A 22,915-nucleotide genomic window follows, 5' to 3' on the forward strand; every position below is an offset into this window, starting at 1 on the left:
GTGAGCTCACGCCATTCACTGGTCCGACCCTCCCCTCCTTTAAGTCGATTCTGTTTTTTCTCTTTTTTTTTCTCCGCGTGCTCTGCGCTTTACTTTCCTTCGCTCCTTCCTCTCTCTCCCTCATCTGTGTTTGCCGAACGTCGGAGTCTCTCATCTCATCTCATCTCTCTGTCCTTCTGTGCGTGTGTGTTCGACTTGACGCTCTCTTCCCCCCCCCCCCCCTCAGGAGCCTCCTTTACTACGTACCAAAACAACCAACGTGCATAGCCGCACGCATACGCGACTCTCTCTCGCCTTTCCTGCAATGGCGTGCTCACATGTATATCTATATCTATATACGTGTGTGTGCGTGTGTGTGTGTGTGTGTGGGTGTGTGTGGGTGTGTGTGGGTGTGTGTGGGTGTGTGTGGGTGTGTGTGGGTGTGTGTGGGTGCAGTCTGCATGTATGATGTGAACGAGCGGCTTCAGATCCCCCTTCTTCCCTTTTTCTCACCTACGCTTTTGCTCTCAGCCCTGTACACTCCCCCCGCACGTGTGCCTCGAAGTACCTCCGAGGGGGTTGGGAAGGTGCACAGCAGTGCATAGAGTGTGGATGGGGTGGGGCTACGGAGAACGACGTAGATAATCCAAGTGTATGCGATTTTTCACCCCCTCTCTCCGCGCCACAGGTGTACCTCACGAGAGAGGCAGGGGAGGAGGGAGGGCGCTTGCCAGCTTATGCTCATGACCCCCCCCCCCCACATACACACACCTAGTGCTTGCGTGTTTTTCCTCTCCTGCACCACCTCTGCGATCTCCGACCACCTTCCCGGTCTCTCACGTGCACGTGCACCTGCTCTGTGTGGCTGGTCTTTCAGAGTTCACGCTTCTCCATTCAGATCGTACATGCGGTACGCCCTTGCTGTATTTCACTGTTTCACTACACCACCTTCTCTCTCGCCCCTCGACCGCCACGCGCTGATCTCATTCCTGTGTTGTGTGTCTGTATGTCTTGCATTGGTGCTTTTTCAGCCTACCGAACCGCTATTGCAGCTCACCTCCCTTTCCCTTACCTGGGCTACTCACACGCGTTCTTGGGCCGCACCCGAGAGCCACACTCACCCGCACTTGGTTCTCCTTGTATTCTTCTCCTCACTTTTCTGTTTCCTAATCTTCTGCGTGGTGGTCCCTTCCCTCTCAACTCACCACCTATCCCCACCCCAGAAGCGGCACTGACGTCTTTTCTCCGCACCTCTGACGGCGTTTCTGCACTACTCATGGCAGTCATCGCCACGCTGCCGGCGGCGAGTTGGACACGCCTGCTGTACATCTGCAGAGACGTTGTGGCGGCCTGTGATAGCAAGACGGCGTATCTCGTCCAGCACAGAGGTGACACCAGGGTCGACGAGGCAACCTGCACATCCCCATGCGAGGCGGACCATTTTGTGCCATGGCTGCCTCTTGGCGTGCCTGTTGCTGGCGTGCGCACTGTTTGGTGCATGCGCAAGGGGCAATCCAATGTTGTGTTTGCTGAACCAGCCGGCGAGGCCTGTGGAACTGCAGCGACATCGCCTGACACCGCTGCCATCGAGATCATCTCTGGCTTGGCGGATAACATTATCAGCATGCACATCTTCTACCAGTCGGTTCTTGCCGTGCGTACGCTCAAGCGGGTGCTCTTCTACTCGCTGGACCCGTCCCCTTCAGCGACCACCATAGCCACACAGATAGGCGCCTGTGCGCTTCCGAAGTGGGTGAACCAACCGGCGGTGGTAGTGGACATAGCTTCGCCTTCGTGCTGCTGCGCGACTGCCGAGAAAACTATTTGCGTTGCGTGCTTCACACTTGGTCGCATGTTTGTGGCCACAGTCGTGTGCCCCTCCTCTACGTCTGCAGTCGTGGTGCGTCGCACGGCGATGTCCGGTGTGCTATTCTCTTCATCCGGTGTCCCCGATCCCGCTGCGATGCGGGTCTGCAAGTGGGCAGTGCGGTGGAGTAGGCAGGAAATGATTATGCTATGCTTCTCCGAGGTTGATAAGATCTCACGTCTCACCGGTTTTTTTCTTCAGCCCACAAGGGGGTGTGAGATGTCGAAGTGGATGTCGCCCGAGGAGCTTGCCGCGTCGGTGAGCGGTGCCTCAGCTGCTGTGGTGGGGGCCTCCCGTGACATGTGCAGTGACAGTGATGGAGCACACGTGTGGCTGTGTGACACCAGTACTGGTCCCTCGGTCATTCTACGGGAGGTGACAGCTGCCTCACCGAATGAGGTGGTGCTGGCGGACACGAATGCAAGCCTGCGGGTGGCGATGGCTGCAGGTATAAGCGGTGTGTTCGTGCTCTCAGGCTGCACATTGTATGCCGTGAAAAGCGGCCACACCGGTACTGTGAGTGCCGGCACTGCTGGCCGCGCAATCACCGCAGCAGCTGGCGACTTGTCCCGGGAGCAGGAGCGAAGAGTGCAAAAGGAGCCACCAGCAGCGGAAGCCATCACGACTAAGGCTGCGGCGAGCGAGCGATTCTCGCTGTCTGCGCCCACACCGTCAACACCGTTGCAGCCGGCTGCGTTCACCGCAACGACTGCCGCCTCTCTACCACGCAGCGCACACATCAAGGACGCCGTGCTGCAGTACGTTAGTGGGGACGCGCCAATTTTCTCCTACATCGTGCGCGACGCCGTTTACGTTCACGAAAGCGGCAGCGCCACCTCCGGCATGACATTCACGCACGATATACTGAGCAGAATCAATGCGCGATTTGACGCAGACCGACATCAGCACGCTCTGGCATGTATTCGCTACGCCACCGTGGCGCTGTCACTGCATCCCTACACCGTACTGGAACTGCTGCGCTTTCGACGTCGATCGTCAGTAGAGGTGGCGCCCGAAGGTCTGCTCCTTGCCATCGCATCTACTCTAGCCGACAAGCCGACGCTGCAACATGGCGGTCTGCGGCGACTCCCCGCCTTTGACACCGCCTCGACAACTTTTTTTGCCTCGACTGGTGGCGGTGGCCCTTTCACGTCAGAATTGGAGAAGAAGCGCTACGTCGCGGATGTCTGTGGGGCCGCGAAGGCTGCCCTGGCGAATGGGGCTCTTGGCGCAACCCGCCTATTGTTCACTGTGGCTGCGAGGGCGGTCTCTCTCATCTACGGCGGCACTCGTAAGCGTCACGTTGGGGCGACTCAGTCGTATGGGGAGGAAGAGCGGATGTGCGAGGTGGTCATCGCCGAGTGCATCAGTCTTATCCGTTCCTACGTTGAATGGTCTCTCACTACCTCCTCCTCTCTGGGTGTCATGTCTGCACACGTTGGCTCTCCGCACACCTTGACGAAGGAGGCGGCTCTTCGCGACGGCGAGGCTCATTTCATCGACACATCGCGGCAGGTGCAAATCCACCCCATGCAGGTGTCGCGGCAGCCCAAGAGGTCCATCTGACTACCACCGCTGCCGCCGTTGGTACATTTACTGAAGTGCGCCATCCAAACTCCCTCCTTTGGCCTCTGTTCTAGCTGATGTCGATCCCGCGCTGCGGAGCTGCGAGCGCTGTGCGCAAGCAGTATTATGCACAGCTGGCATGGTGTACCGCATCCCAAGCACGACATGGAGAGGTCAGTAGAGCACGAGTAATGGACAGAAAAGGCGCGAGGGGATCTACACCAATCAGCCCTAAAATTCACGTGTGCGAGGTGTGCGGCATCTCCTACATCTGACCAGGTGGACGAACGAGGGACAGATGCCGGAGGCATGGCTACAGTACCCTTCATTGCATTATCGAGTTCTTCAGACTCCGATGTGGAGAGCTATCATGCCATATTATGGGATGCGGCGGCTTGAGGCTACTTGGGGGGAAGTATGGCATACAGGCCGGTCACAGTAACTCAGAGGGCCCTGACCTGCAGCTCGCCAGCTTCCTCCTTGACCTCCTTCAGCATGCCCCTGGACTTCCCCCTCCTACCCGCACGACAGACACTGCCGACCCCGCCCTCGAACTGGACTCTGGCCGCTGCTCGCGTGGATGGAGGCGAGGGGTTTACTTAGGTCTGTCTGGCGCCGATCATGCAGTGCGCATCGGAAGGAGGGACGAGAAGAGCCCATCAGCTGTCTGGTCGAATTCGACATCAGGGCGCTTCGTCCTAAACAGCCAGGCGTTAGCCGCGGTGCGTCAGCGGTATAGGTGGGCTGTGGTTGCATGCGTATCTTTGCCGTCTTGGTCGAGGTGAAAGGACTAGCTGAAAAAGAAACATAACTCTCTTCTAACGTGACGACTAACGATGGTGTCTTCCGTCGGATGACGCGCGCATCTCTCTCACTTTCTCCGCGCCTCGTGCACCGGCTGACGTTATGTGTGTTTATCCGTGCATTGCCTACCGCCGCATGCACACGGGAGAGCGGTCACGTCGTGCAGTGCAGCTTGACATGGCCACGCACAACCTGGAGCAGCTGATGAATGCGTGTATGCGCAGCTTAAACAGCCAAAAAGGAGCATAGGAAATCCTCCCGTGTGTGTATGTGTGTGTGTATGCGTATGTTGTCAAGGCGGACTTGGCAGCGACCCAACCACCACGTGTACAGCACACATCTCAGAGACACCGCTGTGACATCGATGGGAGGGGTGGGACAGTGGGGTGATAGAGGCGCATGTTGGCAGACCCTCACAGACTATCACTGCTCTCTTTGGGGGGTTTTCACCTGTTCTTCTCGAAAGTAGCAGAGCAGCAAGGTCGCGCAGCGCATCCTCAGCCTCTCTTTCTTCCCCCCTACGTGACATGAAGACGCGTTACACTCATGGTCTTCCCCCCTGTCGCCTTATCGTCTTCACCTTGCAGGACTCCTTTCCCTTCATGCCCTCCCCCATCTTTGTCTTGACCGCTTTGTCGTTTCTCGCGTTCTGTCGTCTTCGTTCGTTTTTCGGCCTCGTGTGCTCTTGCACGTGCCTGCTGGACAACGCACTGGCACGCTGCGATATTTTGCGTGCTTGTGCGGTCCTCACTAGCGCGGCTCAGACTTTGCAGAGAAAAGAGAGGCGGCGGCTATTGCTACACAACAGTATCAGAAAAGAAGCTGTGCTGTGCCGCCACTTCGCTGTCACCTCGAGTTCATTCGTCCGCAGACGCGGAGGGAGCACATCTTCATCTTCCACTTTCTTCCTCTCGCTTTTGCAGGTATTTCCTTGCCATCACCCTCCATCAGTGCCGCCATCAAAAGCTTTCTGCCGCTCCCTCTTTCACTCGGACTTGTAGGACTCTCGCGAGCGCCGAAGTGGTGGAGAGTCAAGAAGGCCTTCGCGCAGGGGGACCATTGTGAAGAAACGCGGGCCCTCATGCCGGCCTTTTCGGTCCACATGCAGCGCGACCCATCGCGAGGCGCTCGCGGCATCAGCGACACGAAGAAGTCTCTCCAATCATTTCTCCCTGCCTCATTGAACAGACCTGCCGCTGCGTCACCGCCAAAGCCGAGGATGGAGGTGACACCGCCGGCAGCGGAGTTCACTAATTACGATGTAGATACCGCGTATGTGATGCCGCTCGAGGTGCGCAACCGCACCGGTGAAATACTGACGCTGCGCTTTGTGAAGCCGGCGCGGCACCCCGGCACTTTCCGACTCGTCAACGGTGCTTCGGTGCGTGTGGCACCTGGACTGGCACATACTGTGGAGGTTGAGTTCACTACCCATGCACCGAAGGACTATGCGGATGTGCTGGTGATCCTCAGCAGCGACGGTGGGTGCGTCGAGGTGCCGTTGACGGCGTGCCGCGTGCCGCTAATAGAGTTTCCTTCAACAGTGAGCTTTGGCAAGGTGGAGCAGCAACTTGTGTGCCCTATGCGCACGCTGACGCTAGTGAATCGAGGTCGAAAGGACGCAGCGGTTACGTTTGTGCTGGACGAGAAAGAGGAGAAGGGTTGCGATGTGACGTGCGGGGTAGCACTGAGCAGCACGGATGTTACGGTGCCGGCAGAGAGCCGCACGTATGTCACGCTGGAGCTGAAGCCGCTGCCGCCTGGTCTGTACACGTGGCACATCCCAGTGGAAATGAACGGGCAGCGCCTGCCACATCTCTTGGAGGTGACTGCGGAGGTGGTGGACTGTCGGAGTCGTCTTTTCGATCCGCAGACACACAAGGAAGTGGTCTCGGTAGAGTTCGCAGAGACGTTTGCCGGCAACAAGGCGAGCCATCCGCTGGAGGTTGTGAATGGCGGGTCGCAGGCGATCAGCTTTGCGATCCGCTCCGCGCACGACATCTCTGAAGGCGGAGTCATGCCTTTTCGCTTCGTCCCCACCCAAGGGCGGCTACCGCCGCAGGGACGCCTTACCGTTACTGCGCTGTTTACACCCCAGCTGAAGGTGCGTCGCACCGGCTGGAGCGCCACTCCGAGCAATGCGCTTACTGAGACCGCCGAGGTTCGCAAGTACGAGGCCCTCTTCTCCTTGCTGTTTGTTGAGACGGAGCAGACGCAAACCTTCCGGATGGTGGGCACGTCGTGCGAGACCCTTGTCCGCCTCTCTACCTCTGTCATCGACTTTGGCACCTGCGTTCTGAAGGGGTTGAGGGAATCGACCCTCACGGTCACGAACGGCGTGGCCCACCTTCCCATGCGTTACGCACTGAAGTGCCCTCCGCATTTCTCCGTCACGCCGGCGCGCGGCGTAGTGGCCGGTGGTGGAAGCGCCACGCTGCGCTTGGCGTTTCGCCCGCGTCGCCTCGAGCCGTATGTCGAGGTGCTCACGCTCACCGCCAACAATACGGTGACGTGCACCGTGGAGCTGCGGGGCACCCCTCTGTACCGCGAAGGCGCCGCGGCTCCGGCGACCGCGCGCTCTTCAGGCGCGGAAGACGAGGTTGCGGTGCCGGTGGCAGTGGATCTCGGTATGATCCCAGCCGAGGGGCTGACCCCACCCTCACTCCCCAGACAGGTGCCCGCGGTGGTGCTGATAGCGGAGGATACGGCGATGCGGAGTTGCCGCAGTGGCCACGTCGCACCACCCGTGTTCGATGTGTATTCACTGGCAAAGCGGCGTTTCCACGTCACCCCGACAACATCGCAGGAGCGGCGTGATTGCAAGCGCGAGTTGACGCCGATGGAGGTGCTTAACGTTGTACTGCCGTCCAAGTCGCTGGACTTTGGACGCGTCACCATCCACGCGGATGCGGTAGCGTCGCTCTTCGTGTACAACGGGACCAATGCAAGCATTCAGGTTAGCGTACCCACCGAAGCGGAAGGGCCTGTGACGGTGGAACCCGTCAGTCAGGTTGTGCCGGCTCGGCGTATGGCGCAGTTCGATGTGCACCTCCGCTTCGGCGCGATACAGTCCTTCCAGCAGGTAATGCGCGTCACTGTGAACCAGCAGCATTACATGCGCTTCTCGGTGCTGGCTGACGTAGTTCCAGTAGAGGTGACCCTCTCGCAGACACAGGTGCTGCTGTCGCTCACGGGACAGGCTGAGGAGCCTGTGTGCACGGCGCAGGTGGCGCTCACGAACAAGGGAAACTGCGCCGCGGCGTATCGCTGGTATCTCTCGTCGCCGTCATGCGAGTTCGAGGTGGAGCCGCAGATGGGGTTACTGAACGCCGGTGAGCAACGCAGTGCAACGTTCTACTTCCTCCCCGCTCCCGGCACATCGAAGGCTTCGTGCGAGGCTCGTCTGGAGGTGGTGGGGGCGACTGAGGACAAGGTGCTGCTGCTGACTGGCAGCGTGGCGCCGGCGAAGTGCGTGTGGGGCACATCTGCGACTTTCACGTCGCTTCCCGTGGCTCCTGGTTTCAAGGAAGCGGCTGCCGTGTCCGGCGTAGTGGCCTTGGGGCGCATCGCAGCTGGGGTACCCGCTCTGGCAGTGCTCCCCATCACCAACAAAGGCAGTACGAACGCGTACTTCTCCGTTGGCGCGTTGCCCGCGTGGCTGTCGGTGTCGCCCTCGCAGGGACGCGTCTGTGCTGGTGAGACAGAGGAACTCACGGTGCGAGTGCGGCATGCAGTGGCAGGTGCGGTGGTTCATCTGGTAGAGTGCAATGTTGCTGGCATGCGGCGTCCGCTGGTGGCACGTGTAGAGGCGACTGTTGTGGCCCCGTCGCTTTCTGTGGAACTGGATGGCAAGGAGCAGGGTGAGACGCACCTAGACTTTGGCCACGTCTATGTCGGTTGCCCGCAGTCGCGCTCGGTGACGCTGCGGAATGGCGGCGACGTGGCTGCCGCCGTGCGGGTGAACCTAGAAGCGTGCACGTACTACTCGTTGGACTCGGCTGTGCTGGAGGAAGAAGGGCAGCAGGACATTCTGGAGAGCAGGCTCTCACTTTCAGCCATGGGTGAGGCGCAGCGCTCGCGTCTGATGCCGCGCATGCGGTCTCTGCGCTCTCTCAGTGTGGCGGACCGAAAGTTGTCGTTTGGTGTCGCCGCTGCAACTGTCGTGGTGCCGCCGTTGGCGGAGTACACACTGCACCTTTCATTCAACCCTCTGCGTGCTGCTGCGACACAGCACTGCTCTGTTCGGTGGCATCAGCTTGGGGCAGACGATGTGCATCCGCTACCGCCGTTCACTCTGGAAGCCACCGCGCTGGCGCCGCCGGTTGTGCTGAGCGCCACGACGGTATCATTCCCCGGCGTCGTAGTTGGCCAGCGCCCACCACCGCAAGTGGTCTTCGTCCGACACGGGGATCTGAGTATGCCGCCGTCCCTGCCGGAGCGGAGACCGGTCGTGTGGCGGCTGGAGATGGAGGACAGCACTCCAAGCTTCTTGGTGGAGCCGCACCGCGGCGTCCTGGGTGTGGGCGAGGAGCACGCCGTCACCATCACGTATCTGCCTATGAGCGCTGAGCAGGTGCAGACTTACGTGCTACTGAAGACGGAAGGAGCAGAGAGCCCTACCGGGGCGCCGTGCGCTCGCTGCGCGATCAGTGCCTCTGCAACCGACCCGCGCGTGCGCAGCGACCGTACCTCTCTGGTGTTCCCAGCTGTGCCGCTTGGTGTTGCGGTGGAGACGACGGTGCTGCTCCACAACGAGGGATACGACGCCGTGCGCGTGGAGTATCTCGGTTCCTGCGACCCGCCTCTGCAGGTGTCGTTCCCTGATGGCCACTCCATGGGTGCCGCGCTGCGGTCCACCCTCCCCGTCACTTTTACCTTCTGCAGCCCCGCGCCGATTTCGGTGCGCTCCGCCATCCGCCTGCACACGGACGCCGGCGGCTGCATCGACATTGCCATCAGCGGCAGCGCCGTGAACTCAATCATCTCCACCGAGGCTTTCGTGTCTTACATGAGCCTTGTTACACCCACCACTATCACGGCTGGCGCCGCCGACGAGGGCGATGATGCCTCGTACGTGCTACAGTGCTGGGCTAGCGACCACGAATCCGTCCTCATGGCGAAGTTACCGATGGTGTGCACCTTGCCGTCTGCCATGGATGGTACGCATGGGTGTTCTCACGACCTGGTGGACGCGGTCGAGGAGAGCATCGATTGGGAGGCGGAGCGAGCGTGGCTGACGGCGTGGTGGAACGCCTTCGTGTGCCGCACTCCTGTGCAGAATTTGGTGGAGGCACTTCAAACGACTCGCGGTGGGATTGCCGGCGACATGACGTATCAATTCACCGGCAAGCGACCTCGGCGTGCCGAGGCACTGGAGTCTTCCTTGACCGCCTCTACGCGGGTGGGAAAGGGGGGCAACGCTGGGCCTGCTGCGACAGCGACGATCCGCAGTCGCAAGGGGACAGTAACGGCACACGGTGGAACGCGACGACAGCGGGCGTTGGAGGTGGCCAACACTCCCCTTTCCTCCTCGGCGAGCACAATACCAAAGGAACTGCGCACCCTTCACACTCTCATCCAGTACGTGCGCTCCTGTGGTGGATGCCTGAGGGATGTGGAGCTGCCGTTTCTGCTTCCCTTCGATGCCTTTCTCGAGCACACGGCCGCGCACTCCTCGTCCGCGCTGGAGAGGCTTTCTGGCGTCGCTGAGGATGAGGACTTGGAGTTGGTATTTGAGCGTCGCGCGACGGCCTTGTGGGTGGCCGTGATGCGAGAGTGTCTACGACTTTTCTACGTGTCGCAAGTGCGCGTGACGTCGGCTACCTCGGCGCCGCCAGCTCTGCTCGGGTGGTTGTCCTCGTCGTTGTCACAGCGTTCGCTGAGCCGAAGCAACATATACAGTGAAGAAGAGTCGCTACTCCTGCGTTGGGTGACCGCCTGCGTCGAGACCTTCGCGAACGGTGACAACGCAGACCTTCACAACCGTCTGTCAGCGGCCTTGCCGCGGTGCTTCGAAGACCTGCGTGATGGACAGGCACTCATCATTGTTGTGCTAACGTACGTGCCATTCCTTGGGCGGCAGGTGCGCGAGGCCATCGTCTCTGCTGAACAGCAGAGCTGCGAGGCGCATGCTGCCGTGCTCCTGGACCTTCTGCACACCTTGAGGATTCCAGGACTTCCGCTCGCCGACGCCTTCGTGGCGGCGCCGCCAACGCAGGTGGTGCTTCTCCTTACTCACCTCTTCGTGTATCTTCCAAAGTTCATCAACACTGTGCCCGTGAGCTTTCATGGCCGCGCTCTTACCGCGCTGACGGAGACAGTCACCGTCGAAAACACGTCCTCTCAGCCGCACGAATACTGCGTTCTTCTGCCAGATGCTCCACTGTTCCGTGCAAACACCGACAAGCTGACTGTGGCTCCGCGCAGCTCGGCGGAGTTGACACTGTCTATTATTCCACGTACGCGGCGACCGGTGACTGGGCAGTGTTTGCTGGTTGACTGCTCCTCGCAGGTGCCGCCGGCGGAGCGAGTACCATTTGTGTTTCAACTCAAGGCCACACCAACAATGGAGCCACTGCAGACGGTGTACATGGAGACACCGCAGTACGAGTGCCTTCAGTCGGAGCTGCATATCACGAACCCCTTCTCCGTTGATTGCGTGGTGAGTCTGCGAGTGGCGCAGACGCGTCTGCCGACTGCGACGCAGAAGACGGACGCCGGCGCGACACCCGAGGTTGCCGCGCCGTGGCTAGATAGTGACGACGCGTCCTTCTGGCGGCACAACCACGACGCCCCTTTCACCGTTGCCACAGAGGTTCTCTCGCTGCGCCGCGGTGAGCCGACCCGCCTGCCCTTCTCGTTCGCGCCCCTCTCACGTGGCGTGTATCGTCTGCTGCTGACCTTCTGGGAAGAGTGGGAGGGCGAGTTCACGTGGGCGGTGGAGGCGACGAGCGGGTGGCCCAAGCCAGTCGACTCCAACCTGGAGCTGCGTGTGGAGCTTGGGGAGAGCTGCACATCTATACTCGACGTCAAGAGCAGCAACCCGTCGCTTGAGCGCTGTGTGAAGTTGTACGAGGATCGCGCACACAATACCCAGCGCACCGACCTCAGTCGTCTGCTTAGCGGGGCTCGCTATGTCGTGCACTTTGTGAATGAGCGCATGGAGGGCCCCAACCCTTTCTTCGCGACCAGCGAGGGCTCGTGTCTCGCACCCACCACTCCAGCAGCGACGTGGCCGGTGACCTTCACATTCAAACCACAGTGTGTTGGGGTGTACCGCACCTATGTGCTGTTGATGTCGGAGGCCGATGTGCGACTGCTGCTGGTTGTCGGCGAGTGCGTGCCGAGAGGCGACCGGAGAACTCTGCAGTTTGCGTGCCCGGCGCGCCAGATCATCTTGCAGCAGATCACCCTATGCAACCACAGCGCCGCGGAGGACTGGCTATTCGCCGCTACGTTTGAGGGCTCCGCCCAGTTCAGTGGGCCGCACGATGTTCGCGTGCCGAGTGGACGGTCGAAGGAGTACACGATCAAGTATGCCCCTTCGTGGATCAGCGAAGAGGAAACGGCGACGCTCGTGCTGCTAAATGGTATCACTGGGCAGATGCACACTTACACTCTCGTGGGCACCGCAGGGGCGCCGCTGTCGGAGGGCATCCTGACGCTGAACTGCCGGGCACGCGACCACGAGACATTGGAGATGATGGTGCCGAACATTTGCAGTCAGGACACGACGTACTTTGTGAAGACTGACTTGATGTGTTGCGAGGGTGAGTCGTCGTCGCTTGTCATCCCACGAGCGTCGAGCCGCCGCTTTGCCTTGGAAGCCACCCCTAACATTGGTGGCGACTACTCAGGCCATGTCACCTTTACCGCTTCGAATGGGCGGTATGTTTGGTACGCGGTGCAGCTGCACGTGGCCCCACCGGAGAAGGAAGGCCTCATTGAACTCCGCACCAACGTTCGGGCGTTGATGGTGGCGAACGTCTCCGTGACAAACCCACTCGATACCGCGCTGATGTTCAAAGTGCACCGGTACGGCGCAGGGCTGTACGGCGCGAATACCTTTCAGCTGGCTCCCAAAGCTGCCGCCACCTACAGTCTCCTCTTTGTGCCGACTCAAACCGGCGAGTCGACGGGGAGACTTTCTCTGGTTAGCGAGGCCGCTGGTGAGTTTTGGTACGAGCTGCACATGACGGTGACGGAGACGGAGCCGGAGCCCCTGCCTTTCCCACCAACCCCCATTGGCCAGTCACAGGTAATGCAGGTGAACCTGCCCAACCGGAGTGACGTGACCTCAGTCCTGACGGTGGAGTCGACGGACGCGGCGTGCTTTGGAGTACGTCCGCCACGGGTGGTGCTACCGGCACACTCGGAGAGCGTTGTCGACCTTCTCTTCACGCCACGCTGTGTCGGTGTCGAGCAAACGGCCCTGGTGACACTGCGCAATCCCGAACTGGGTTGCTGGCGCTACAAGTGTGTTGGTACGGGTACAGCTCCCTTGGCAGCAGAGCCGCTAACGTGCACTTGCGACGTCGGGACGACGGCAACCATTTTGCTGCCCTTCACGAATGTTCTGAAGTGCAACACCGGGGTAGAGGTGCAGCTGAGCGGAGACACAGCGGCCTTCGCGCTACGCACAGTGCCGAACGGTGTGGTGGCGGCCGGTGCCTCCGCGTCGCTTGTTGTGGCGTTCACACCCTCTCTGGTGAAGCGCCATGACGCTGTTGTGGAGGTTCGTCCGGCGGTGCGGCGCAGCGACAAGACCTGTGACGTCACATGGACCTACCCGATCGAGGGCTACTGCGTGTACCGACAGACGCAGCCGGCTCTGCGTTTGCGCTGTGCTTCTCGCATGCAGTGCGACGACACGGTCTACGTCCACGCACCAGGGCTGACGCCGGGTCTCGCCGCTGACTTCTCCGTGGTCTTCGAGGCGGACCCTCAGCAGTCCTACGCGGTGGCCGCGGCAGCGAGCGTGTCATGCAGTGTGACGATGCCGAGCCCGTACCCTGACGGGTTTGAGCTAAACCTCAAGTTTACCCCGTTGCGGCCACTCGTCGGGTCAGGGTGGGTGGTGCTGCGCGGTGCGGAGTGCGGCGTGTGGCAGTACCGAGTGCAGCTGGAGTCTACCCCGGCGCCCGTCGACGACACTATCGTGCTCTATGGTGACTACAAGGAGAGCACCTCGGTCTCGTTTGACTTGTACAACGTGTTTCCTTACCGCTCCAGCTTCTTTGCGTACTTCACAGCTGACAGCTCAAATGACTTTGCCGTATCACCCGCGCACGGGGTGCTGCTTCCGTTTGTGTGTGGCCAGCGAGGGGCCGCCACTGCCACCAACCTGCAGATCTCCGCACATCCCTCCTCCCGCATTCCTCAAATCGAGGGCACACTCGTGGTGGACACGGACGACATGCAGTGGACCTTCCGCGTGCTGGGCAAATTTGGCCACCAATTCCTGCCACCCAACTGAGACTTTGGTAATGTGCTGTCTGTGACTTAAGGAGCGGGCGTGTGGCGAGTCTTTGCCTCTCTACTAAAGAGAGAGTGGGGACAAAGGGGGGGGGGGAAGGTGGGGTGAGCGGGGAAAGAGTGCGTTGCCGCCCTACTTCTCTTTCCCTCTGCGCCATTTCCTTTTCTCTCTCTCTTTTAGCGTGTTTGGTCTGTGAAATGTCGCCGACGCTTCCACCGCTGTACACTTGCATGCGTTCCTCCGTCTTTTTCCTTCCTTTTCCGCTCCCTGATGATGTAGAGTGGCCCCCTCTCTCCCTCCACCGTGGTGGGTTGCTGGTGCTGTCCACGTGTATGGCTGTTTCTCTCCCTTTCTCCCTGCATATCCCGCTGTTTTGTTTTGTCTAGGGTCTCTCTGTGCGTGCAGCCACACACGTGCATAATGTACAGGTTGTCCTCTCTCTTTGGTGCACCCCCCTCATTTCTTTGTGGTTTGTCCATGCCGATGTCTTTTTCTCTCTCTCTCTGTGCTTATGTGCGTATACAAGACTTCCTTCGCACCACCTTATCCTATTCGCACACCACTGTCCCCCCCCCCCCAGCCCTTGATAGCCCAGCGTGTTCCCCCGCATCCTGTCTGCACGCCGGTGGTTGTGTTGCAAGAAAAGCACCGCTCTGCCGAACAGTTCGATCTACGGCGCTTGCACTACATCCCTGGGAGCAGAGGCGCGTGGGTGTGTGCGTTCTCTTAGCCGTCGTATGCGGACGACGGGCGAGGGATGGGGCCAGTCTTGTGCGCCTTCGTCACCTTTTTCGTTTTGTCTGCTTCGTGCTACAGTGCAAGGTCGGGTACGCGTCGTATACCCGACCTTGCGGACATGCGTGGCTGTTTTGTACACTCCCCGGCCCCACCGTTTGGCCTTCCTCGCTGTAGCCCTTTTATTCCCTTCTCCCGCTCATACCTCTTTTTCTTCCCCTCGCACACCCACCCACCCACTCGCGCTCCAGTAGCTGAGGGTGCCGACTCTCCCTCTTCCCCCCTTTTACTTGAAAGCGCGCGACAAGGAGGGAGGGATTGCCAAAAGCTGATGGGATGCTAGCGTGTGGGCCAAAGCACGCATCGCCATGCCGATGATATGCCGTACCAACCGTTTCTCTTCTCGTGACCTCATTTTGCTCATCGACCTACGTCAGGCCTCGAGGAATCGAGTCATTGCATGAGTTTGACTTCTCAATCCCCCCCATTGTTTACCCGCCACGACAGGGATCATTCGGTGACAGAGGGAGGAGAGGGGGTATGCAAGTCTACCTGTTCATGCCTAGTGCTACCCGATGATGGCATAAAAACAAGATAATCCTCACTGATAGCCTTTTCAGCGCTGGGCGTATCGATGGCGCGAGTGGAGAGGACTCCAGATCGGTATGCTCTTCCACGGAGGTTGGAAACTCGCCAGCTGGGAACATGCATCGAAGTGCACCCTGCCCCTCTTCTGGCATTCATTCTCTCTCCTTTCCTTCTCGCTTGGTGAATGCGAACATTCTATGTTCTCGTGGCCCTACTCGCGCTTCCCGCTGACTCTCTTCTCACGTGGCGTGGCGTCCACACTGCATGCATACGTACAGAGATATGCACACGACACAGGTTTTCTTCTTCGTCCAACTTCTCTTTCACATTTCCACTGGTGTCTCGAGATCATCGCCTCGCCCCACTCGCCCCGCTTTCTCCCCTTCCCTCTCTTTCGCTCCCCGAGCTTTATCTTCGCCTCGTGTCTGTGCGTCGAGGGGATTTGCATTAGTGATCACTACGGGTGACGAAGGAGTCAGGCAAAGGGAGCAACGGTGCAGCGAAGCAGCAAAGGATGGCATCCAAGCATACCCCTCAGCCGTACTCGATGACGGCAAACACGCCGGCCTGGAACCCGGAGACGCGGCTTCCGTCCCTTAGCAAGTCCCCCATGATCCGCGATGTGTGGGCCGACAACCTCGAGGAGGAGTTCGCCGTTATACGGTCTCTCATCAAGGACTACCCATTTGTGTCGCTGGACACGGAGTTCCCTGGCGTGGTGGCCAAGCCGGTGGGCAGCTTCAAGACGACGCACGAGTTTTACTACCAAACTCTGCGCTGCAACGTGAACCTCCTCAAGATCATTCAGCTCGGCATCACCCTCCTCAACGACAAGGGCGAGGTCCCGGAGCACTGTTCCACTTGGCAGTTCAACTTCCGCTTCAGTATTAAGGAGGACGTTTACGCGCAAGACAGCATTGAGCTTCTCCGCCACGGAGGCATCAACTTCGACTACTTCAATGACTTCGGCATTGAAGTGACGCATTTTGCGGAGTTGCTCATCTCGAGTGGGTTGGTGCTCAACTCCAACGTGCGCTGGCTCGCCTTCCACGCTGGCTACGACTTCGGCTACCTCATCAAGGTGGTGTGCAACAAGGATCTGCCGGAGAAAGAGGAGGAGTTTCTGCAAACCCTCCATGCTCTCTTCCCAAGCATGTTTGACCTCAAGTATCTTCTGCGCTTCACGGAGGTGTCCCACTCCTTCGGCCTAGACTACTTAGCGGAGAGCCTGAAGCTGCGTCGCTTTGGCACGGCGCATCAGGCCGGCAGCGATTCGCTCCTCACGGGCCACTGCTACTTCAAGCTACTGCGTGACAGCTTCGGCAACACTACACCAGTGGCAAACAACGGCGTGCTCTACGGTCTTAGCGAGGATGCGGCTTCGTCCGCCACTCCTAGCAGCGCGCAGACGGTATCGCAGGTGACTAGCAATTCACACGACTTCGCAAGCTCTGTTGCGTACGGCAACGGAGGTGCAGGCGGCGGGGTCTTTCCTGCCTCCCCCATCGTCTCTAACATGCGCAGGTCGTGAGCGGTAGCGCGAAGTCTCTGCAGCACTTCTTTTTCTGTCGTTGATCATGTAATGGCTCCGACAGGCGCATCTCGCGCCCTTATACCTTTGTACATGCGTGCGTGTAGGTGCATGTGCAGTACGGGAGGCTACTGGAGAGCGTCGTGGAGTGAGGCTTCGCTTCTCGTGTATGAGCCCGCACGGTGTGCATGTGCCGGAGGGGGCTGACCTTCCACTTTTCTCCGTCCGCCTGCCGCTTCGTCTTCCCCTCACCCTTTCGCTCTCCTCTTCGGAGGTGAAAGCGAAAGCGACGAATAGAGGGAGGACACGTGCGCTGCTCTTTTCTGCGGCATGCACTGATGCGAGCTGCGTGTGTCATTCTGTACCCACCTTTATTCCTTTTCCTACCCCTGGTCGCTCGTGCAAGACTCCGCGGCGATGTTTCGGTTAGGCCCATGCCCCTTCTTCCTCTCTGTTCAGGGTTGGAAGAGGAGCATGTATGTGTGTGTGTGTGTGTGTGTGTGCGTCTCTTTCAGTTCTCCAAAGATGGAAGACAAAGGCGTGAAGTGGAGTGAGGCGCACGGTGGAATGTCATTACATGTGCAATGCGACGGAGAGACCGCTGCCGTCGTCAAGTGCGCCTTCCAGAGCCCATCGCCGTACTTCCCTTGACCTCACCCTCCGAGGTGTTCGCGGAAGACTCGGAAAAGGGTCGCGCAGTGCTGATCAGCGTCTTGCGTGTGTCCCTCCTCTCTCTTCCCCTTTCCGATTTCATTTCCCTTGTCCCATGTTCACCTACTCCCGCCCATTCATGCTCCTCTCTTCCTTCCTTCCTACCGTTCATTGTCCGCGTTCTCTCCACACCCAAACACGTCTCTGCATGACATGCCGCCCATGCCAGAGCAGTTCTTTTTCACCCGTTCAGCAACCGCTGCCCATTCTTCAGAGTGGCAGGTCTAAGAAAAAGAGAAAAGACAGACAAACGCGATCATGCCCACTGAGCATGTCCCTGCTGTGACAGTGGAGGAGGCGAGTGACTTCTGGGCCAACCCGGTCGATCATTTCCGCCCAAACCTGAAGTTCCTCTCCGTGTACGTGGAGCACCAGTACGTGGTTGACAAGTGGCTGCACGTCAAGGAGAAATGGCTGAAGCCGTGGTACCTGCCATGGTGGACGCCTATGTACCAGGTCATGACCTGGTATTCCCAGCGCAACCGCAACCTCATGTTGGTGGAGAATAACCTCAACTACCGCCCGTACCGCTACCGTCGCAACGATGAGGACAGCAAAAACCCGTACTAACGCACTTCGTGTGTGCGACTCTGCGGATGGGGAGGAGAGAGGAGATGCAGCGGAGTCACGTAAAGCACTTGAAGGCTTGTGCCCTCTATGTTTCACGCCCTCTACTCTTCCTCTCTTTCTGCCACCGTCAGGCGTTTGTAGGAAGGCGGATGGGGCTGCGCCTGTGCGTCCTCTCTCGACATTCGTTAGTATCTAACGGGCTGCAGGCCACCGGCAAACGAGGGATGGACGTGCTGGACATGTATGTGCGGGAGTGAGTGTGCTGTTATGCGTGCTTGCGTCTTGGCCAGTGGCGTGTACCTGTGCAACCACAGATACACGCCACTGGCGTAGATTTCTTTCGCTGTCTTCTCTGTTCCTCTCGCAGTTCGTTGTCCAACGTGCCGTCTCTCACTCCGTGCATGCGCGTGTGTAAGTTCATAGGAAAGGAAAAAAAACACACCAAACATCGAAAAGGATGGTAAATTCGCGAATGAAATCGCCACTCTGCTGCACACTGCGACAAGTCGGCTTTGGGACCTTCAAAGGGGGGAGTGAGCCGACAATGGCGACGGTAGGGGGGACGGTGCGCGATAGCAGCACGCGCTTCTGTGAAGTGGGCTTGGTGACCTCTTTCCTCACAGACTTCTCCTCCCTCGCGTTTTCGTCCCGGATGACGTGTACGCCGATGCCGCGCGATGTTACTTGCAAATATGTTGTGGCGAAAAAGCTTTTCACTTCTGCGATGGCGAGAATGCGACTTGATGCCGACCTCTCAGTTCTGCTCTGTCTGCTTGCTACACACACACACACGGCGGAAGCGAAGGTGCAGATGGAAGGGCTGCGTGAGTGTTGAATGCCATGCTGGTGTGCTCCTCTCTGCCTGTACTTCTGCACTACTTCTTGTATGCGTGCGTGTGTGTGTGTGTGTGTGTGGTGGGAGACACGAGGGGATGAGTTTAATGACTACGTCACATCCCCCCACTCGCTCCCTCCGCCTCTTCTTCACCCCTGCGCTCTTCGCTGTGTGTGCGTGTGTCTGGTGTGTAGTGGCGCTGTCCTCTTGCCGTTACTCCACAGGGAAGCCATGAAGCATGACATTCTGAAGGTGTGCGTCTTCGTAGGCTTCTTGGGCTCTGGGAAGACCACTATTCTTCAGTGCCTTCTCCCTACCCTTCCCCGTGAAGAGAAGGTGCGCATCATCGTGAACGACATCAGCCGTGATAACATCGACGTTCACGCTTTTCAGCCATCCAGCGCAACGCACTCCACGTCTCCTCACAGCAATGATGTAGTGGCGCTCTCCGGTGGATGTGTGTGCTGCAATCTTCTCTCCGACCTCACCGCTGAGCTGCACTTAGCTCACGCGCAGGGATGTAAGTACGCCTTTGTAGAGTGTACCGGCGTTGCGGACCCCGTTCCTGTTGTAGCTACTCTGCATGCGCTCCCCGAACTCCGTGCGTGCGTAGAGGTCGACGCGGTTGTGGTTGTTGTCGCTGCGCCCTCCTTGCTCTCGGTTACGGCAGGCGATCAAGTCGCTCTCCACTCGCTGGACGCGTTGCGCGGCGATCCGATCAAAGGCGCCAACGTCGTCCTCATTAACAACTGGGAGTACACGGACCGCATCGACGCGGCGATGCTACGGCTCTGGGTGCGGCGCATCAAGGAGTTCGCCCGCGAGTCAAACCCGCACGTACGTGTGTACTGCACGAACTCGGGGGTTTTCGCCTTCGACTCGCTCGTGTACCGCCAGGGTCTCTTTGCCGCCGACGGTGTTGCCGCCTTCTTCCTTAGCGCCTACGCTGACGCGGGTAAGGTGATCGGTGCCTTTGGTGGCAAGGCAGCTGCTGACGAGGAGGCGGGCGAGATGAAGAAGCTGGGCTTGCAGCTTTTCACACTCGAGCTGAGAGGGATGGTCTTCTCGACAAAGCAGCTTCGCCGGGCTTTATTCAGTCCTGCAGCACGGCAGCTGCTCAAGAGTGTGTGGCGCAGCAAGGGCTACTTTAGCGCCGTTGACGACGAGGGCAGTGGCGGTTTGCACTCGACCAAAGAGGTTCAATTCCGTTGGCAGACGGTGGGTCGCAAGGTCGACTACGGCGAGGTGTTGCCGCCGTACGTGCCGCTGGCCGCTCGAGAGACCGGTGCGTCTCTTTGCTGCCGAATTATCTTTATCGGCGATTTCGACATTAGCGCTAAGACCCAGCAGGCAGCCGCATTTTTTTCCTCGGTGGCGTCGCATGGTGCCCGATGCCTCTCCCCCTCCCCTCTCCCTTTTTCTCCCTTTGTCCCCGGCGCTGCGTGCACGTAGTCGCGCCCCTCTTTCACCTCTTTCCACTGCTTTCCATGCACACGCGCTAACCACAGATAAGTGACTCCTTAGCACGCCTCACCTGGCAACGTCTCCCCCCCCCCATTTCGCGCGTGCACGTTTGCTTGTAATAGCGCACACCGTCATGCTGTTGTATCGCCTCGATACCTTATGCATCCGCACTCGGCAGCTCTTCCCCCTACACCTTTGGCCGTTGCATCTCTCCAGGCCATTCGGCTGCAGTTGTGAGTGGTGCACTTCTCCCCTCGTGGTACCCCCACATGCGCGCACCGTCTTTTCTACATTCCCTCTCGTTCTCCCTGCCGCGTTCCGTTGCGCGCCGCAGAGAACCACCCGTAGCACAGGCACGTACGCTCGCACCTCTTAGCATGGGCGCAATGACGTGTGAACGCGCGTGTGTGAGTGAAATGGAAAAATGACCTGCAGAGGCATGGGAGCAAACGCTGCTCCATTTCCCCTTCCACCCTCTCTGTCCTACACCGCACGGACTCCTCCCCTTCCTCCTCGTTGCCACTGTGAACGACGGCTTTGAACATAGCCCGGCCAGCTGCGTAACGAGGTTTCGCCCGCTCCACTTCACAAGCTCGTACTTGGCCATTCTCGTCTCACGACTCCTGTCTTCTACTCCCTCACTTGCTTCACCTCATGCTGCGCGGTTTCTCTTGGCATGGAGACAGTTTCTTGGATGCCCTTCTTGATGAGCTCACGGTGAATCCGTACAGCGACCTCCCCGCGGCGGTTGCGCGTGTGGAGCGTGCGCAGACGGCGGAATCAAACGTGGAGCTAATGAAGCAGCGCAGAGTAGAGCAGCAGGAGGAGCATGCGATCCGCCTGCGGGACGAGTGGGCATCAGCGACGAGGGATCAGAGGGTGGCGCCAAGAGATGGTTTGGAGGGTTCCACATCACTGGAGACTCTTGTTCTCAGTTCCTCAACGTACTTGGCCAACCTCGCTCGCGCCGCAGATCGCGAGAGTGTTGTATCGCTGCCAGGTGCGTCAAGCGCTTTGGAACTGCCTCCCTTACGTGCATCTACAAGACTTGCTGCCGAGGCGTTGTTGCCTCTCACTGCGGCCCTCACTGGCTCGCACATCGGTGACGATCACGTGGCGAGTGCGCTGTACAGCGCGTATGTTCATCTTCTTCCGTACATCCTTGCTGTGGCAGCTCCTCCGTCTAGATGCTCTACTGCATCCTTCTCCCCTGCCACCTCTTCTACCACCGTAGCAGTCGTCGCATGCGGTGGGTCCGAGTCGATGCTGCCATGGTATGCGGTGCACACCAGTGACAGCGCTGTCCGTGACCTGCTCTCCCCGTACATGAGCTCTGTCGTAGGGCAGCTGGAGAAGGAGCTGCGCTTCCACTTTAACGTTGGGTGTGACACGGCAGCTGTGCATGAGCCGCAGCACTTCTTCTCTTTTTTAATGGAGTGCTTCCAGCGGCAGCAGCGCATCGCGGCAGAGCAGTGGGCGCCGTCGGCACTGCAAGGCAGTGAGGTCGATGCTGCCCTCCGCGTTCTAGAGTCCCTGAGTCAGGTGGTGCTCAGTGCCACAGCTGTAGTCGTGTTCCAGGAGAGTTACGGCTGGCGGCCTTCTTTGGGGTTGTCGCGTCACAAGGACTACGTCGTGGTCACCGTTAACGCCGTGCTGGATTTTGTAGCGTCCGCGGAGGGGCGCTTGTGCAGAGACGCGGTGCAGCTGCTCGTGGAGTACCTGCTAACCGAGGAAGTGCTCCAGCTGTACACCCAATGCGGAGCGGACATGGCGGTGGCGGCACTGCGCGATGGCACTGCGCGTCTGTGGAGGCGGTCGTTCCTGACCGAGGGGGGATGTCACGCATCGTTCCCTCTTTACACGTGCGGTTTGCACCTGGTGCGGTCGCTCGAGGCCTTTCAGCGGCGCCTTCTCAATTCGTTGCTCCTTCTGGAAGGCCCATGGGCGGAATTGGTGTGGCGCAGAAGTGTAGAACCGGCGCTTTTGGCCTTTCTCGGTATTGTGGAGAAAGAGGCGCTCCCTATGGTGGAAGACGCAGCGGCAGCTTCCTGGGAGTCTGTCCTGTCTCTTCAGTGGTGTGTTGCGAGTGTGCAGGTTGTGGCGGCCGCGGCAGAGGACTGGCTCGGGATGCTACGGGAAAGCAGCGCTGCCACGGTCAGACGTGCCACCTCATCCTCTTCCCTCAGTAAGTCAGAGACACTTGATAGGCTGATCCTCTTTCGCGATCAGCTTTCTCGCTGCTCGGCCGAGAAAGCTCAGCTCCTCACACGGCAGCTCTGCACGCACCAACCCGAGGACGCCGTGCAGGCTGCACGGGTGCTGCACGGTGCCGAAGAGTTACTCAAGCGCATGGGGACACTGCCCGATGGTACCTCGACTCGCTATATTGTGCAAGATGTGATGCGAGGCATCCTGCAGAAGGATTTTTCACCGGAGCACAAAGCGGATTTGCTTTCGTACGCAAAGAGGTGTGGACTTCAGCGCGTTGCTCAGCTACTGGACACGTGAGTCCTCTCCTGCCCTACGCCAAGGCAGATGAAAGCCCTTGTACAGGGCGTGACGTGGGCGCCCTCGTCGCTTCTCTCTCCCTCTTTGCAGGCACACGTGTTTTTGTGCGCACTGCGCTCTTCTCTCCTCACAGCTGTGGTGTTGCCGCTTCTTCTCTTGCACAAGGCGGGTGGGGCTGGCACAACACTACGGAAGACGAGTTGGAGGACTGTGTGTAGTGTGCATATCAGTGCTGCCGTCAGCGGAGTACTGTGGCTCGATGACGGATCTGCGGTGTTTACC

The 22,915-nt window shown here is 59.3% G+C and overlaps 6 protein-coding genes across 6 annotated transcripts, besides 1 other annotated feature; all 6 read left to right on the forward strand.

The window, feature by feature from the left end:
- Window positions 1-985: 985 nt before the first annotated feature.
- LPMP_221510 (hypothetical protein) lies at window positions 986-3,412 on the forward strand (the record flags this gene model as incomplete). Its single annotated transcript, XM_010700850.1, has 1 exon — window positions 986-3,412. One exon carries the CDS (start codon window positions 986-988, stop codon window positions 3,410-3,412), a length of 2,427 nt encoding a protein of 808 aa, XP_010699152.1.
- Window positions 3,413-3,486: 74 nt separating this feature from the next.
- Window positions 3,487-4,203: a repeat region.
- A 1,094-nt stretch (window positions 4,204-5,297) lies between these two features.
- Window positions 5,298-13,691, forward strand: LPMP_221520 (hypothetical protein; the record flags this gene model as incomplete). Its single annotated transcript, XM_010700851.1, has 1 exon — window positions 5,298-13,691. One exon carries the CDS (start codon window positions 5,298-5,300, stop codon window positions 13,689-13,691), a length of 8,394 nt encoding a protein of 2,797 aa, XP_010699153.1.
- Window positions 13,692-15,528: 1,837 nt separating this feature from the next.
- On the forward strand, window positions 15,529-16,545 carry LPMP_221530 (CCR4 associated factor, putative; the record flags this gene model as incomplete). Its single annotated transcript, XM_010700852.1, has 1 exon — window positions 15,529-16,545. The coding sequence occupies one exon, from the start codon at window positions 15,529-15,531 to the stop codon at window positions 16,543-16,545; it is 1,017 nt and encodes a 338-aa protein (XP_010699154.1).
- A 969-nt stretch (window positions 16,546-17,514) lies between these two features.
- LPMP_221540 (hypothetical protein) lies at window positions 17,515-17,826 on the forward strand (the record flags this gene model as incomplete). The annotated part of the gene is made up of 1 exon (XM_010700853.1): window positions 17,515-17,826. One exon carries the CDS (start codon window positions 17,515-17,517, stop codon window positions 17,824-17,826), a length of 312 nt encoding a protein of 103 aa, XP_010699155.1.
- A 1,066-nt stretch (window positions 17,827-18,892) lies between these two features.
- On the forward strand, window positions 18,893-20,113 carry LPMP_221550 (hypothetical protein; the record flags this gene model as incomplete). Its single annotated transcript, XM_010700854.1, has 1 exon — window positions 18,893-20,113. One exon carries the CDS (start codon window positions 18,893-18,895, stop codon window positions 20,111-20,113), a length of 1,221 nt encoding a protein of 406 aa, XP_010699156.1.
- Window positions 20,114-20,779: 666 nt separating this feature from the next.
- Window positions 20,780-22,633, forward strand: LPMP_221560 (hypothetical protein; the record flags this gene model as incomplete). Its single annotated transcript, XM_010700855.1, has 1 exon — window positions 20,780-22,633. One exon carries the CDS (start codon window positions 20,780-20,782, stop codon window positions 22,631-22,633), a length of 1,854 nt encoding a protein of 617 aa, XP_010699157.1.
- Between the last annotated feature and the right edge of the window lie 282 nt (window positions 22,634-22,915).

This window comes from Leishmania panamensis, assembly GCF_000755165.1.
Source record: "Leishmania panamensis strain MHOM/PA/94/PSC-1 chromosome 22 sequence".
NCBI classification, from domain to species: Eukaryota; Euglenozoa; class Kinetoplastea; order Trypanosomatida; family Trypanosomatidae; genus Leishmania; species Leishmania panamensis.